Here is a 14,377-nt window from a genome sequence, read left to right as displayed (position 1 = left end):
GATTAAAGGCACGTGCTAACATGCCTGGCCTCAGTAGTACCTTTAGAAAAGGCCAGTGTAACACATTTTGTCACAGTTATTTTTATATGTTTAGGTCGAAGTGCATGTTGTTGATGTTTAAAAACAGAACTCTGTTTGGTATGTGTATGGCAATACACAGCTATAGTCCTAACACTACGAAAGCTTGGCAGCGTGTGGGTTCAGAACCAGTCCACAGCTGCACGGTAAGATCTGTCTTAGACAAAACCAAAAATTCCCGTTTGGTTGAGTGCCAATAACTTTAACAATTACCTTGATACTACATATAATCTCATAAGCTATTTTCCATATGACTGACCTAGAATTTTATACAGTTTAATCTTGGTAGTGTTTTTCAAACTTGTGTAGTTTGATGTGTGTTAGTGTGCTTTTAATTTGGTTCTTAGAATTAAAATATAACATTGATTAGCTTTTTATGCCCTTCAAATTATGGTTGAGTATCTTTATATTCTTGAATTACATACAGTTCTTAAGATATGATGAAAATACTTGGTTGTTGGCATATGTAGTTAATACAGGCTTTTAGGAATTTTGAAGTTGGGCTGGAGAGATGGCTCAGTGGTTAAGAGCACTGACTGCTCTTCCAGAGGTCCTGAGTTCAATTCCCAGCAACCACATGGTGGCTCACAACCATCTGTAATGAGATCTGATGCCCTCTTCTGGTGTGTCTGAAGACAGCGACAGTACTTATATATAATTTTGAAGTTTTCCTTCAGCACCTCTAAACTGGAATGTTAGAGATTTAAGACAGTTTATAGGGATCACAGAGAATGCTTTTTCATAATTGTAGTTTATAGTGACAGTGCATGCTGACTTGGATGTCTCTGTTTTTCTTTTCTTTTCCAGGTAGAGAGGATAAGGTAGGGCGTGTGTGTGTGTGTGTGTGCACGCACACACACACACACACACACATGTACACACATGCATGTACCCATGCATATGCTCAAAATTCACTGTATGAAATTCCCTAAGAATTAATGAAAATACTATAACAGGAACCAATTATTCTCCTTGTATTTCGGATCTTAAGATTATTTCTCTTTTTTCGAGATGAGATTCGTGTAGTGTTGCCCAGGTTGGTCCCCGTCTCTTGGGCTCAATGGATTTTCCTACCTCAGTATCCTATGTAGGTGGTTTGTCCTTCTAAGCCTGATTCTTAACCTACTGGTTGAGAAACTCATGGACCATTACTAAGAAGAGGGTACAGAGAGTGGTATGCTGTTGGGAATGTGGAAAGGCTATACTTGATTAGAGTACTAGAGAAGACTTCACAGAGGAATTGGTCTTCGATAGGAAGGTAGGATACAGAAAAAATACTGGATGTTCACAGTATGAAAATGGAGTTATTTAGTGTGCTGGCAGGTTGGCTCATTTGCTATGTGTCTGATGCCCTGAGTTCAGTCCCCCAATTCCAGACTGGAAAAAGAGTATGAACTGAAAGCTATCTTCTGATCTTTGCATAAGTCTGCCCTGGCTACACCACACACACACCCCACTACCAACAGCAAAAAATAATTAAGGGTGGTGCCATACACCTTTAATCTCAGCCCAGAGAAGCAGAGACAAGTGGATCTCTAAGTTCAAGGCCAGCCAGGGCTGCATGGTGAGACTGTCTCAAAAAGAGAACAAAGTGAGGTGCTGGCAAGGTGACTCACAGATAAGGGTGCTTTCTGCTGAGCCCAACAACCTGAGCTTAATTCCTATTGCAAGGATAGAGTTCACCCTTTGATCTTCAGATGCATGCTCACACAGAAATAGGTGTAAAAAATGGTTTTAAAGTAGGAAGCTTGGGAGTGATTGAGGTATTAGAAAAGTAAATAATAGAACAATATAAATACTGAATATAGTACAAATTTTCCAATAGTGAAGATTATCATGTTGGCTGAATGTAATGCTCTGGTCTGTTGCGGTGAGGAGAATTTAGTACAAAGGAACCATGAAGTGAATTCCTAATAGAAGGAAACATGAGTACAACTTACATTTTACCACTAGTGGAGTTATGATTTTGACTTTGGAATCATAACTTGATAATTAAAGAAAACCTTGCAAGTATATAACTTATCTTTAAGTTCTTTTACTGTTTTCTTAGCATCTGTAACAGTCATCTAACCCTGAAGATTTATTTCATCCCTATTTTTTGATGATTAATTTTTCCTGTTGAGTTTAACTACCTAAAATTTTTCAGATATTGGCGAGTCTAGTAAAAGAGAGACTACATCTACAACCGGTGGCTTTGGAAGAGGAAAGGGTTTTGGAAACAGAGGTAATTACTTGTAATATTTTACAACCAAAATTTTAGTTGACTTTTTTTTTTTTTTTAGAAAACAAAGCACAAAAAGTGTATGCCATGTAGAAATCATGAGGCTCATAGAAAGTGGTTTCATATAGGCGTAGTATAAAGGCGGCAGTTCATGCTATTGTGGGTACGTTCAGTGTGTTCCATTTGTCTTTTAAAGAAGATTTTATTCTTACTGCGTGTGTGTGATTGCACATGTACTGCAGTGCATGCGTGGAGGACATAGGACAACTTGAAGCCATTGCTTCTCTCCTTCCTCCGTGTGCGTTCCCAGGATTAAAGTCAAATCAGGCTTTTGCAGCAAGCACTTGCTGGCCCTCCATTTATTTGCCTTTTAATAAAACAGCCATTCCTCTTGCTGTGCTGTCATCGATTCTCCTTATGCACAAGCCTAAGTTCTTCCCTTCTTTACTACTCAGGGCTCCCAGTTCCCATGGAGATTGGTTTTGTACCTCTGTAGGGAGCGTGCTCATCTGTAGCTGAGCAAAGGAAGACCAGTAATGGACAGATGGACGTTTCCCTGTCTTAGAAACTCGTACTGACTCTTCCTGATCACGGGAATGAGGAAGAGCGAGCAGCAGTGGCGAGGGCAGTAGAGTAAATGTAAATATAGTCCTTTCCACAAGCAGCTTTCAAGATTGAAAGTGAAGGTAATAATTTAAAACTTAGTTTTTTGTAGAAATAATATTCCTTTTAGAGATTACGTGTATACTTTAAAAGGAAATACCTGCTAAAGGATTTTTTTGTCAATCATATAGTGAATACTTGGATACTTGTTTTGTGTATTAAACTTCCCTTGTATTTTATTGCTATGAAAACCCTTAAATTTGGTTAAACCTGCAGATATTCCGTGACTTGAGATAACACACATATCATAGATAAATTGAACAACTGTCTAAGTAACTGGATGGTTCTTCTATTAAACAGACCCAATTGTAACTGAGTTTTTTATAATACAGTTTAGATAATGATTGATAGGCATTCCATATTGACATTGACTGTTAAGGTATGTATCCCTGAATATCTTTTTCTGTATGTCTGAGACAGAGTGGGACAGGATGGGTCTCTCACTATGCTGCCCAGGTAGGTATCTAACCCAGGAACTCAGTAATGGCTCTAATTACCTTCCAGACACCTAGGGCCACAGGCATGCACTACTGCACTTAGTTCTTTGAGGACGTTTACACTGAAGAACATTTGATTATCAATCAACAGTTTTTTGGAGACAGGTCTCTCACTGAATCCAGAGTTTATTGATCTGGTCAGATTGCCTGGCCGGTAAGCTCCAGGGGTCCTCTTTTTTTTTTTTTCTCTTCTTTTTTTAGGAGCTGGGGACCGAACCCAGGGCCTCAAGCTTGCTAGGCAAGCACTCTACCACTGAGCTAAATCCCCAACCCCCTCCAGGGGTCCTTTTGTTCTTGCTTCCTCAGTGCAGGAATTATAGACATGTGTGTGACTTTTTCATGGTGGTGCTGGGGATTGAACTCAAGCCCTTCATGCTTACATGGTAGGCACTTCATCAACTGAGCCATCTCCTCAACCCCAAACTTACTTATTTTTAATATTTTGAATGGGAAGCAAATAATGGTTATGATACATACTGTTGTCTTGCCTATGCATGTAAGGGGGAATATAGGGAATATCTGGAATATATGAAGTCTATTGAAACAATTTTAAATTTAAAAGAAAAGAGCTAATAATCTAATAGAGGGAGAAGTTCTAGTATTATTTGAATTAGTTCTCATCCTGTGTCTGTATAGTTACAGAGTTTATCTCATTCTGTAGGCTCCTCATAACTAGTTGTCCCTGGAAACCTTTTAAAATATATTTTATATTTATGTGTACATGCATGTTATATGTGTTTCTGCACACATCCCAGGGGGTTAGTCATGGGTGTCAGATCCCTTAAGCTGGAATTAGAGACATTGTGAGGCACCTGACATGCGTGACTGAACCCCGGCTCTTATAATAGAGCAGAGAGCACTTCACGGCTGAGCAGTCTCTCCAGTCATGGAAACTTTTTTTAAACTATAGAGATAAAAGAAATTCTTTCAGAAAGTTGCAGTTTTGTTTTCTATTTTGTACAGGTTTTTTAAATAACAAGTTTGAAGAAGGTGACAGCTCTGGTTTCTGGAAAGGTAAGCTGTGTCTCTGTGGTGGCTCTAAAATTACACTGTTGGAAGCACATGCCAGAGACTCAGATGGGCAGTCCTAACTTCACTTCCGTGTGACATCATGCTCGGTTTCATGAGGCAGCTGTAGAGACCTTGGGCAAGGGCGTAGAGAAAGAATTCAGGCACCTTTAACTTGGTTTTGCCACCCGTCTTAGCTTAACCTATAAAGTACAACCTTTGAGAAAAAGAATAGGTAGTAGGAAAGTAAGTCAAGAATTAAAACTCCACTGTGGGGTAATTGTAGCTGAGCTCAATCTCTAGGACCATGTGGTGGAAAGGGAGTGACTGATTCCGGAAAGTTGCTCTCTGACCTCCATGTGTGCCCTGTGGCATGTATAATCCCCCCCCCCCCCCATTTTATATTTAAACTCAAGTAAGTTTAAGAGGAAATAATGAGAAAACTACTCTCTCTCTGAGTAAAAAAAATGTCTAAGGTACCCAAGCTCTTGGGAAACAGCATGATGAGAACAGAATGATGTTACCAGGTTGTCAACTGCTTTATCGAGTCTGATTTACAAGGTCTGTGTGGGGTCTTGGAACTTGTATGTAAAGTGCATCTCTGGTGATTTTGATGTGTTTTTTGTTTGACATTGAATTCCAGAGTTTATTGATTTCTCAGCCCTGCTTACCTTCTAGTTTAATGATAACTAAAGCAAGGGATTCACTCTTAAGTCAGTGTTTATATACTCTAGAATGGGAGCCGTCCATCTTATACGCTAGGGACTTAGGCTGTCAGTAAAGAACAGAGTACAATACTAACATTTGTGATAAATATTTAATAAATGTCATTTCTTAATTAGGTATTTGAGATTTGATCTTGGGTTGGAGCTCAGTGGTAGTCTATTATGCACAAGACCCTGGGTTCCATCTCCAGCATTTGGAGGAAAAAGAATAGGGGGCTTATTTTATTATATACTTTGGTTCTCAAAATCAAAGCTAAAACTAAACATAATCCCTAAAACCTTTAAAATTGAGATTGGGTAGTCTGCTGCTTTTGAGACATGGGCTTGCACTGTAGACCAAGACAGCCTTGAACTTGTGGTAGTCCTCCAGCCTCAGCCTTCTGAGTGCAGTGCTGGGAGTATGAGCCACCATACCAGGTTTAGGATTGGATTATAGCATGTCAAATAAGATGGTTTCTTCCAGCCATTGCTTTTAGCCCTGTCTCATTCAAAAGAAAACATAGAATGGAGAATTAGTGTTGAAGAGGAAAAAAATCTTTTAAAAATTTCTTTAGTTTTGAGTACTTTTGTCTTACCCTAGTAATTTTTAACCTACTTACTGGTTATATTGCATTTTCACATTACTGTAATAAAAGCAACTTAAGGAAATTTATTCCAAGAAGTCAGTAGTCTGTCATGGGGGGGGGGCATGGCAGAGGGAGTGTGATGTAGCTCGTTACGTTGCACATACAGTGGAGAGATGGCAGGGGGTGGGTGCTATGGCGCTCAGCTCGTCTTTCCTTTTCTTTTTATTCCCTTCAGGACGCTGGCACGTGGGGGTAGTGAGAGCCACATGCAGGGTGGATAGATGTTTCTTCTTCTTAATCTCTTGTGCCTCCCTGGAAACATTCTCACAGACATGTCCAGAGTTGTGGTCTTACATGATTCTAAATCCAGTCAAGTTGATAATGAAGCCTGACCATCATAGTAATCAAGATAATTTCCATCTAAGCACAGATTTTCCACGATTCCCAGTTGAATACTTTCTAGCAATGGGAGGTCAAATAACAGCAGAGCATAAGTCAAGTTTTCATTATGTTAAGGAGTGCTTTTTCCAAAATGGATTTTGCTTTTGTCTATTTCTGTTTTTTTTTCTTAGTTCCTCTCAAAGAAGAAAAGTGACACTTATGGATCAAGTCCTCCAGTCTCACAGTTGTGGACAAATCCAGGAATGGGTTTAAGATTGCCACAGCAGCTTTTGCTTGCAACACTAGTGTTTTACGGCTCTCTGCCTCGCTTGGCATAGTATAGGGATAAGGAGCAGATATTTGGGAGTTTAAGACCCAGATCATCCTCTTGGTGGTAGTGTTGTCTTAAAAATGGTGTTTAACTTTTTAAAATTGTTTTCTCTGTTGATAAGATGAGGATTATAGTCACTGGACAAGGTTTTTCTAAGAGTTAAAGTTAGTGCAGTAGAATAAAACTGGGTGTGATGGCTTGTCTTCTGGTCCTAGTTCTAGGGACACTTAGATAAGAGGGTCAGGCCAAGTGTGTGTCTCATCCCTTTAATCACAACACTTGGGAGGCAGAAGTAGGTGGATCTCTATTCATTTGAGGCCAGAGTTCTAGAACAGTTTAGCTTATAAAGAGAGACTCTGTCTTAAAGAACAAAACACAACACAGCAAAATAAATAGGAATATCCTTGTGCCTAGGAGTTTAAGACCATCCTGGCAAATACAGTCAGACTGTTTCTGACCAATAGGAAGGAAGGCAGACAGGAAAGAGTGCATTAATGAGTTATCCCTTTAGAACAGTGCCAGCTGCATAGGTTATACACCACATTTTTATATTATGTAATTATTAGGTTTTAGCTATTTAATTTTATTTAATTTTCATTTGAGCTCTCTTTATCTTCCAGATCCACAAAGATAACTTTTTATTTTAAACTTATTTCTAAAATAGTTAGATTCACAAGAAGTTAGAATATAGTATAGACTTGGTTTTTGTCCAAGTTTGCCTAATGCCATTATTCCATTTCTTAAAATGACAAAAAGACATATGTATCTGTCTTAGTTAGGGTCTTATTGCTGTGAACAGACACCATGACCAGCATGAGTTTTATAAAGGACAACATTTAATTGGGACTGGCTTACAGGTTCAGAGGTTTGGTCCATTATCATCAAGGCAGGAGCATGGCAGCATCCAGGCAGGCATGGTGCAGGAGGAGCTGAGAGTTCTACATCTTCAAAGGAAGCCAGGAACAGCCTGAGCATCCTCAGGCAGCTAGGAGGAGGGTCTCCAAGCCCACCCCCACAATGTCACTCTTCCTCCAACAAGGCCACACCTTCTAATAGTGCCACTCCCTGGGTCAAGCATATGCAAACCATCAAAATATCCTAAACTGATTTATAGGATATTTTTCTTAAAGCAGGCTCTCACCTCTTTATCTCAGAGTCAGTCTTCTTTCTAAAAGCTCTTTCTTTCCCAATACTCTTTCTTAAATCTTCTTCAAGAAAGTTGTGTTAGATTGCTGGCCTGGGTCTGCTTACCTCTGAGTGACTGAGCACTGGGGCTGCACTGGAAGGAATGGGGCTTAGCTGGGGCGGGGGCTATCTTACGGGGGTTTGGTCTTCGTGGGTGCAGAAGAAATGGCCTTCTCCACAGTTTTTTTTTTTTTTTTTTTTTTTTTTAGCAAAACAGCTCTCTTTATTTGGAGGTAAATGAGGGTTATATAAATCTTGGGGAGTGAGAAGTTTTCAGGGTGAGTGTGTATCGTTGACTGGGACTAAGGTGCTGGGGGATGTTCATTTGCATGAAGAGGAAATCTACATGCTATCTAGACATGTTCTTACCTGTAATCTGGTCACCAGGTATGTAACTAACCTTAAGGGTGATGGTGGTGGTGGAGGGGTGTAAGGCTTATGTATATGCCCTGAGACATGCTGGCCCAGAGCAAGGAGCAAACAGTCTTATTCCTGCCAGTCTCAGGATGAGATTTTTGGAGTTTGGACACGTCTCAACCTCACTCTTGCTCTGGATGAGCTCCTTCAAGTGCATGATTTTCAGGCCCCACATTAGATGGCTCTTCAGAATGCACACTGACTGCAGCCAAGGCTCCTCATCTTCTCTAAAGAGCAAGTGAGCCATTTTTCTAGTGATACTGATGACTTCAGATGCACAGTTGAGAAAGAAGGCTTCTGTGGCAACCCTTACCTCTACCTCAAGCCTTCCTCCACGCTTCCCCAAAGTAGGAAAAGCCTAGACAGGAAGCATCAGAGAGAACTCTTAAGTCCTGAGATAGGATGCTGGGGTTTCACCCTCCACAGTGGATGACTTCCAGCAGGGATGCAGGAGAAAAGGGCGCAGCTTTATTTAGGGGGCAGGGCCCCGAGAGCTTGATCATGCCCCAATAAATATATAGATGACATAAATTGGACTTTTTCTTTTTGCTGGGGCAGGGGAAAAGGTGTCAGGGAGGACAGGGACGCTAATGTGATGCAAATGTGGTATGGGTTTATGATGTGAAATCCCCAAAGAACCAATAAATATAAAAATATGCTGGCTGCTAAAGCTCAAATAGTTAAGGAGGGCCTTCAGCTAGGTATCAGGATAATGTTTTTAAAAGAATTAAACAAAGCATATTAGTTAGACGGGTACTTTTGTGTAGGAGTTTAGATGATAGTCCCATAAGCTGTTGGCCTCTTGACTTTCTGTCTGTTTAAAGTTCTTGAATACTGGACCTCAGTGACATGTGCCAGATACCTTGAGGCTATCTCCATATTTCCCAAATATGTTGTTTCAGAACTTCTGGAGAGCTTAGAGTTATATTAATAATCTATAACGTTAAAAGTTTAAAGAATTGAGCATTCTTTGTTATCACTCAGCACTTGGGGGATAAACTCTGGGAATGGAGCTTAGGCATTTACTCTCACCCAGCTCACTTGATCATCCATCAGTGTTGTGATTGATTGATCCTCACACCACTGTTCAGAGAAGCCCTAGAAATATAGTTGTACTGTCATTGAAATAGAAAAGCCATTGAGTAATTGAGTAATTAAATAGAAAAAATGAGAAAAAGTTTGCATGGATTTAAGAAAGCAGCACTGTCTAGAATTACTAAGAAATGACATTTTAAATAAAACAGCCATGTGTCTCTAATAGCCTATAAATGCTTTTCTGATCCGTTTGATTACTTGTGGATGCTTTTCATTTTGCATTTTGTATAGCTTTGCAGTGGGCAAATAGTGCATGCTCAGTCAAACGCTTGACATTAAACAATGATATATATATATATACATATATATATACACATACACACACATATGTACTTACTGTATAGGGAATTTACTGTGAGCAATGTTTTTGTGTTCCCAGTAAAATTATCTTAAGGATCAATGTTTATATTTCAACGTGAAAACTATTCTTGTTACAGTAGCTCTTATGTCATTAAAGCGACCTAGATGCTATTTACATCTTACATTTCTATTTAAGAGTCTACTAATGACTGTGAAGATACTCAGACTCGGAGCAGAGGGTTTTCCAAGCGAGGCGGTAAGGACAGTGCTTTGAACAATTTGTATATAAGACAAAAATAAACTGACAAAACTGACTTTAGGAGGGCTGAAAGAAAAGTAATGAAAACTTCACAAAAATACGTTGACGTGTGCTCTTGCTTCTGATACTCAAGCGACTGTTGGTAGTTCACTTCTTCAGATCCAGTGTCATTGGAGATTGGTTTTTTCCCAAGGATCTGAAGAATAGCATAATTTACAGAAGAGGTATCTTGATCAATTACAATTTAGATAACTGAGAATGTATTTGTCTCTGAAAAGGGTCACTAGACTTTTAGCAGAAGCAAGAAATTGTACTTTTTTGTTCAGATCTTATGATAATTCTACAAATATGAGGTGACATTGTATAGCAATCATTATATTTCATGAATATATAGGGAGACATGTTACAACAGCAACAGTAATACCTTCAGAAAAGAAAAACCCAGTGAATTTAGGGTAGAATGAGCTCATGTGTCCCCATCTGTGATAAAGACTTTTCTGTTAGGAACTCCCCTGAGATAGTTAGCTGACTGTCTGAACACCAGGCTCTTCTCCCTCACTAGCAAAGCTATCACCCAGTTCCAAATTGAAGAAAGTCTGTCTCCTAAGTTAAGCATTATAATTTTGCAAAGATGTGATAGTGGGGCAAAATGAAATTAAGTACATCTTTTTTTTTTTAAGTTTTTTTTTTTAAAGATTTATTTATCCATTTTATGTCTGTGAGTACACTGTCACTCTCTTCAGACACACCAGAAGAGGGCATCAGATCCCATTACAGATGGTTGTGAGCCACCATGTGGTTGTTGGGAATTGAACTCAGGACCTCTGGAAGAGCAGTCAGTGCTCTTAACCGATGAGCTATTTCTCCAGCCTAATTAAGTACATCGTTTAGCATTGTTTGTTTAAAAAAAAAAAAAACCAGTGCTAGTCATCCAATTCAGTGTCCCCCTGGGTTCCCCACTACTGAGCTGCATCCCCAGTCCTGCTGCTTTTTCCCGTTTTTAACAACCAGATTTTTGACACCAACTATGGAAAAGATTGTTTTCTGGAGAATGGTGAATATCTTTGAGTTACCTTTAAGTCAGATTAATTTATAGATTTCCTCCTCTTCCTCTTCCTCCTCTTCTTCCTTCTCCTCCCCCTCCCCCTCTCTTTTTGAAGCGTTTCTCTATGTAGCCCTGGCTATTCCGAACTTTGTTCTGTGAACCAGGCTGGCCTAGAAATCACAGAGATCCACCTGCCTCTGCCTCCTAAGTGCTGGGGTTAAAGGCATGCACCACCATACCCAGCTAAAAGTTGTTTTTAAGTAAAACTGAAGGATAATCAGAGAAAGGACAAAATGAAAGTGTATGTTTTATTATTTCATTAAAATTTAGACATCTACATATGCTATAATTAAATAAAAAGAGGCCATGACTTTGAGAAGAATCAAGGACAAGAGTACACAGGAAAGATTGGAGTGAGAAAGGAGAACAGGAAAAATGATATAATTCAGTTTTAAAAAGTTTTAACTCGAGGGCTGGAGAGATGGCTCAGAGGTTAAGAGCACTGTCTGCTCTTCCAGAGGTCCTGAGTTCAATTCCCAGCAACCACATGGTGGCTCATAACCATCTATAATCAGGTCTGGTGCCCTCTTCTGGCCTGCAGACATACATGCAGGCAGAAAGCTGTATGATGTATACATAATAAATAAATGTTAAAAAAAAAATCTTAGGGGTTGGGGATTTAGCTCAGTGGTAGAGCGCTTGCCTAGGAAGCGCAAGGCCCTGGGTTCGGTCCCCAGCTCCGAAAAAAAGAACAAAAAAAAAATCTTAAAAGAAAAAGTTTTAACTCCCATCTCCATGGCCAAAACATCTGCTGAAATACCAGACCCCAAAGAAATCAAGCTTTACAAGGAAAGTATCTTTTGCATTTTGCATTTGGAAATGAATAATTGATCTTTGAAAAGCATTTCTTCAGGTGTTCATGAATTAATTAGAACACTAAAGGAAAACAACAAAACTAGAAAAAAATCGAAGACAAAAAACACACCATAAGGTGGTAGAATTAAAAATTCATGTGTCAGTAATCATAATATTAGTAGATGTATTCATCGAAGAATTGAAAAGAGAATCATCCCAAACATAATTGATACAGAGTTGGGAAACAAAATATAACTTAATATTAGAAATGGACATACTGTGTTGGGGATTTAGCTCAGTGGTAGAGCGCTTGCAAGGCCCTGGGTTCGGTCCTCAGCTCCGAAAAAAAGAAAAGAAAAAAAAAAGGACATATTATAAGGGAAAAATTTGTGAATCCTAGTATGTTTTCGTTTCATTTTCTTCAGAAAGTAGGAGTGAGCAAACCAGAAACCACTAAGAATGTAGCTTTGTATACCAGCTAGCAAGTTTCACATCACAGTCTGTCTGTAATCTTACATCCTAAAGTTATAGACTAGATGCCTTTTCATCATACATTGAAATTACATACAGATTGGTCATTTAGTCAGACCAGAAGAAACTCAGAAATTATGCTATAGCCTTTGTGTCATAGATGATTTCTCTTATTAAATAAGGTACAATAAAAAATGAATTAGCAATAGATATAACCTTTGATTTTTCTCAATTTATAGCCTATAGTCAAAATGTGAAGCATTTATTACCCAATAACAATAAAAGTAGACCATGATGTATCAGGTACAGCTAGTTTATTTGGTGGGAAACTAGTAGGCTGAGTTCCTTAAGGGAAGACAAGTAAGGTAGGAAGCAGGTAAGAGAATAGATTCAGATAAGCTGGAGCACAGGAGTAGACAAGAAAAGCTAACAGAAGAAATGTGGAATGGCTTCCCAGTGCTTCCCCAGCAGATTGTACACGATTCTGAAGTCTGCGTACATCGATAAAATAAGGAGGATGCAAGGCAGTGTTGGTTGGGTCATTGAGGGAGAGAGGTGCTTGAGAGAAACCAACCCCCCATGGACATAGTTGTGTTAGGAGTTTATTAATCTTAAGCTGAATGGAAGGTCCATAGGGCTTTATTTTATTATATTTTAAATCTATACATTTGCTCTGTATCTTATTTGATGATGTTTATGGAAATAGTCTCTGCTTAGAAAAAGAAAAGTTCAGGAGAATTTTTTTTAATAAAAAGCGAGAAAGTTGGTAGACCTTTTTAAAAAATGTGAATAATTTAGAGTTATTAAATGGGCATAACAGTTAACATGTAGACTATTGACAGATTAAGGGCTAGGCTAGCTAGTATGTTAATTTGAATTTTCTTTGATTTGTGTTTGGTGATGCCGAGGACAGAGCACAGCTTCTGTTACATGCTGTGTGAGAATTCTGCAGCTGAGCTGCATCTCAGCCCATGCTCGCTCTTATTGTATAATCACGATTTCAAAATAGAATCTGTCAATAATTTGAATATATACGATTTTGGATTATAGCAATCATTGTGTTGTTATAAATAATAGCAAATACATAAACTAAACATCTTTTATGTACTTGGCATTTGGTTTGAAAGTGATTTACCTTTTCATTAAAGGAAGTCATACTTCACTTGTAATTTGTAACAGAAAATGAGACTTTACATGTACCTGGTTCCTGTGCTTTTGTTAAAGTGTCTATTTTTATAGGGGGCAAATATAAATTTGGATTCATTTAATCTGGTAGTACATAGTAAAAATCCAGCTCATAGTGTAGTTGTAACAACTTGCTGTGCTATTCAAGCAACATGCTTCTTTTACTCAGTTTTGAGTAAAAAATATTAACATATTTATTAACTAGCCTAGTCCTTAATCTGTCAATAGTCTATATGTTAATTGTTACGCCCTTTCAATAATTCTAAAAAGCAATGCCTTTTTTGTCATACCAATATCTGTATCAGTAAAGAATAATAGTTTATAGCTCAAATGTGTGACTTTTGAAAAGTTAACTCTCAATTCTTTAGTTAAGAGTAAAGCCATTGGGTTGGGAATTTGGCTCAGTGGTAGAGCGCTTGCCTAGCAAGCACAAGGCCCTGGGTTCGGTCCCCAGCTCCAAAAAAAAAAAAAAAAAAAAAAAAAAGAGTAAAGCCATTTAAATCTTAAAATGTTAAATTCCATTACCATGTCTCCAAGATCCCTCTGTTGTTATTTTGTGCTGTTCTTGTGTGTGTTTTGATGTAGGCTATCCAGATGGGAATGATTCGGAAGCTTCAGGCCCATTCAGAAGAGGTGGAAGAGGTAGTTTCCGAGGTTGCCGCGGAGGATTTGGTCTAGGAAGACCAAGTTAGTAGTGGATTGCATAAGATGTGCTTCATTTGTTGGAAATTACTTTTAAAAACCCAATGTACAAAGTTGCTATTATATGAAGATTTTAGTAGAGTAGCAGACACAAGTTACCACTCTGTATCATGTATCATTATTTTCAGAAACAGGGGCAACTGAATACTAAGTTGGAACACTTTTTTCAGAAGTTTGTGCTACTAAGTCTTTATAAAGCATTATATATTACTAAGTGTTTGGAGGCTGAAAATGATGGTTGACCTTATAAATGGTGTTCTATATATCTGTCCCCTTCATACATTCTTTCACCAACACGGCCTTTCTACTTTACATTCTGATAGCTAACATTTTCTAGAAAGTATTTTTCATAAATCACATAGAATACATTTGTCTCTCAATAGTAATTTTGGA

The 14,377-nt window shown here is 38.5% G+C and overlaps 1 protein-coding gene across 12 annotated transcripts in view; it reads left to right on the top strand.

Moving 5' to 3' along the window:
* Positions 1-14,377, top strand: part of Ddx4 (DEAD-box helicase 4) — a 55,100-nt gene that overhangs the window by 16,780 nt on the left and 23,943 nt on the right. For 4 of the 12 annotated variants that reach the window (XM_087621694.1, XM_087621689.1, XM_087621693.1 and 1 more), the window contains exons 5-8: positions 2,225-2,302; positions 4,423-4,473; positions 9,664-9,723; positions 13,868-13,969. In XM_087621694.1, coding sequence (XP_087477820.1) covers positions 2,225-2,302; positions 4,423-4,473; positions 9,664-9,723; positions 13,868-13,969 — 291 coding nt within the window. Of the gene's footprint in view, positions 1-2,224; positions 2,303-4,422; positions 4,474-9,663; positions 9,724-13,867; positions 13,977-14,377 lie in introns of all 12 variants that reach the window. The other 8 variants (XM_087621701.1, XM_087621698.1, XM_087621699.1 and 5 more) reach the window with 2 other exon arrangements.

This window comes from Rattus norvegicus, chromosome 2 (assembly GCF_021556685.1).
Source record: "Rattus norvegicus strain SHRSP/BbbUtx chromosome 2, alternate assembly SHRSP_T2T, whole genome shotgun sequence".
Taxonomy (NCBI): domain Eukaryota; kingdom Metazoa; phylum Chordata; class Mammalia; order Rodentia; family Muridae; genus Rattus; species Rattus norvegicus.
This window is presented reverse-complemented; position numbering and strand designations above follow the sequence as displayed.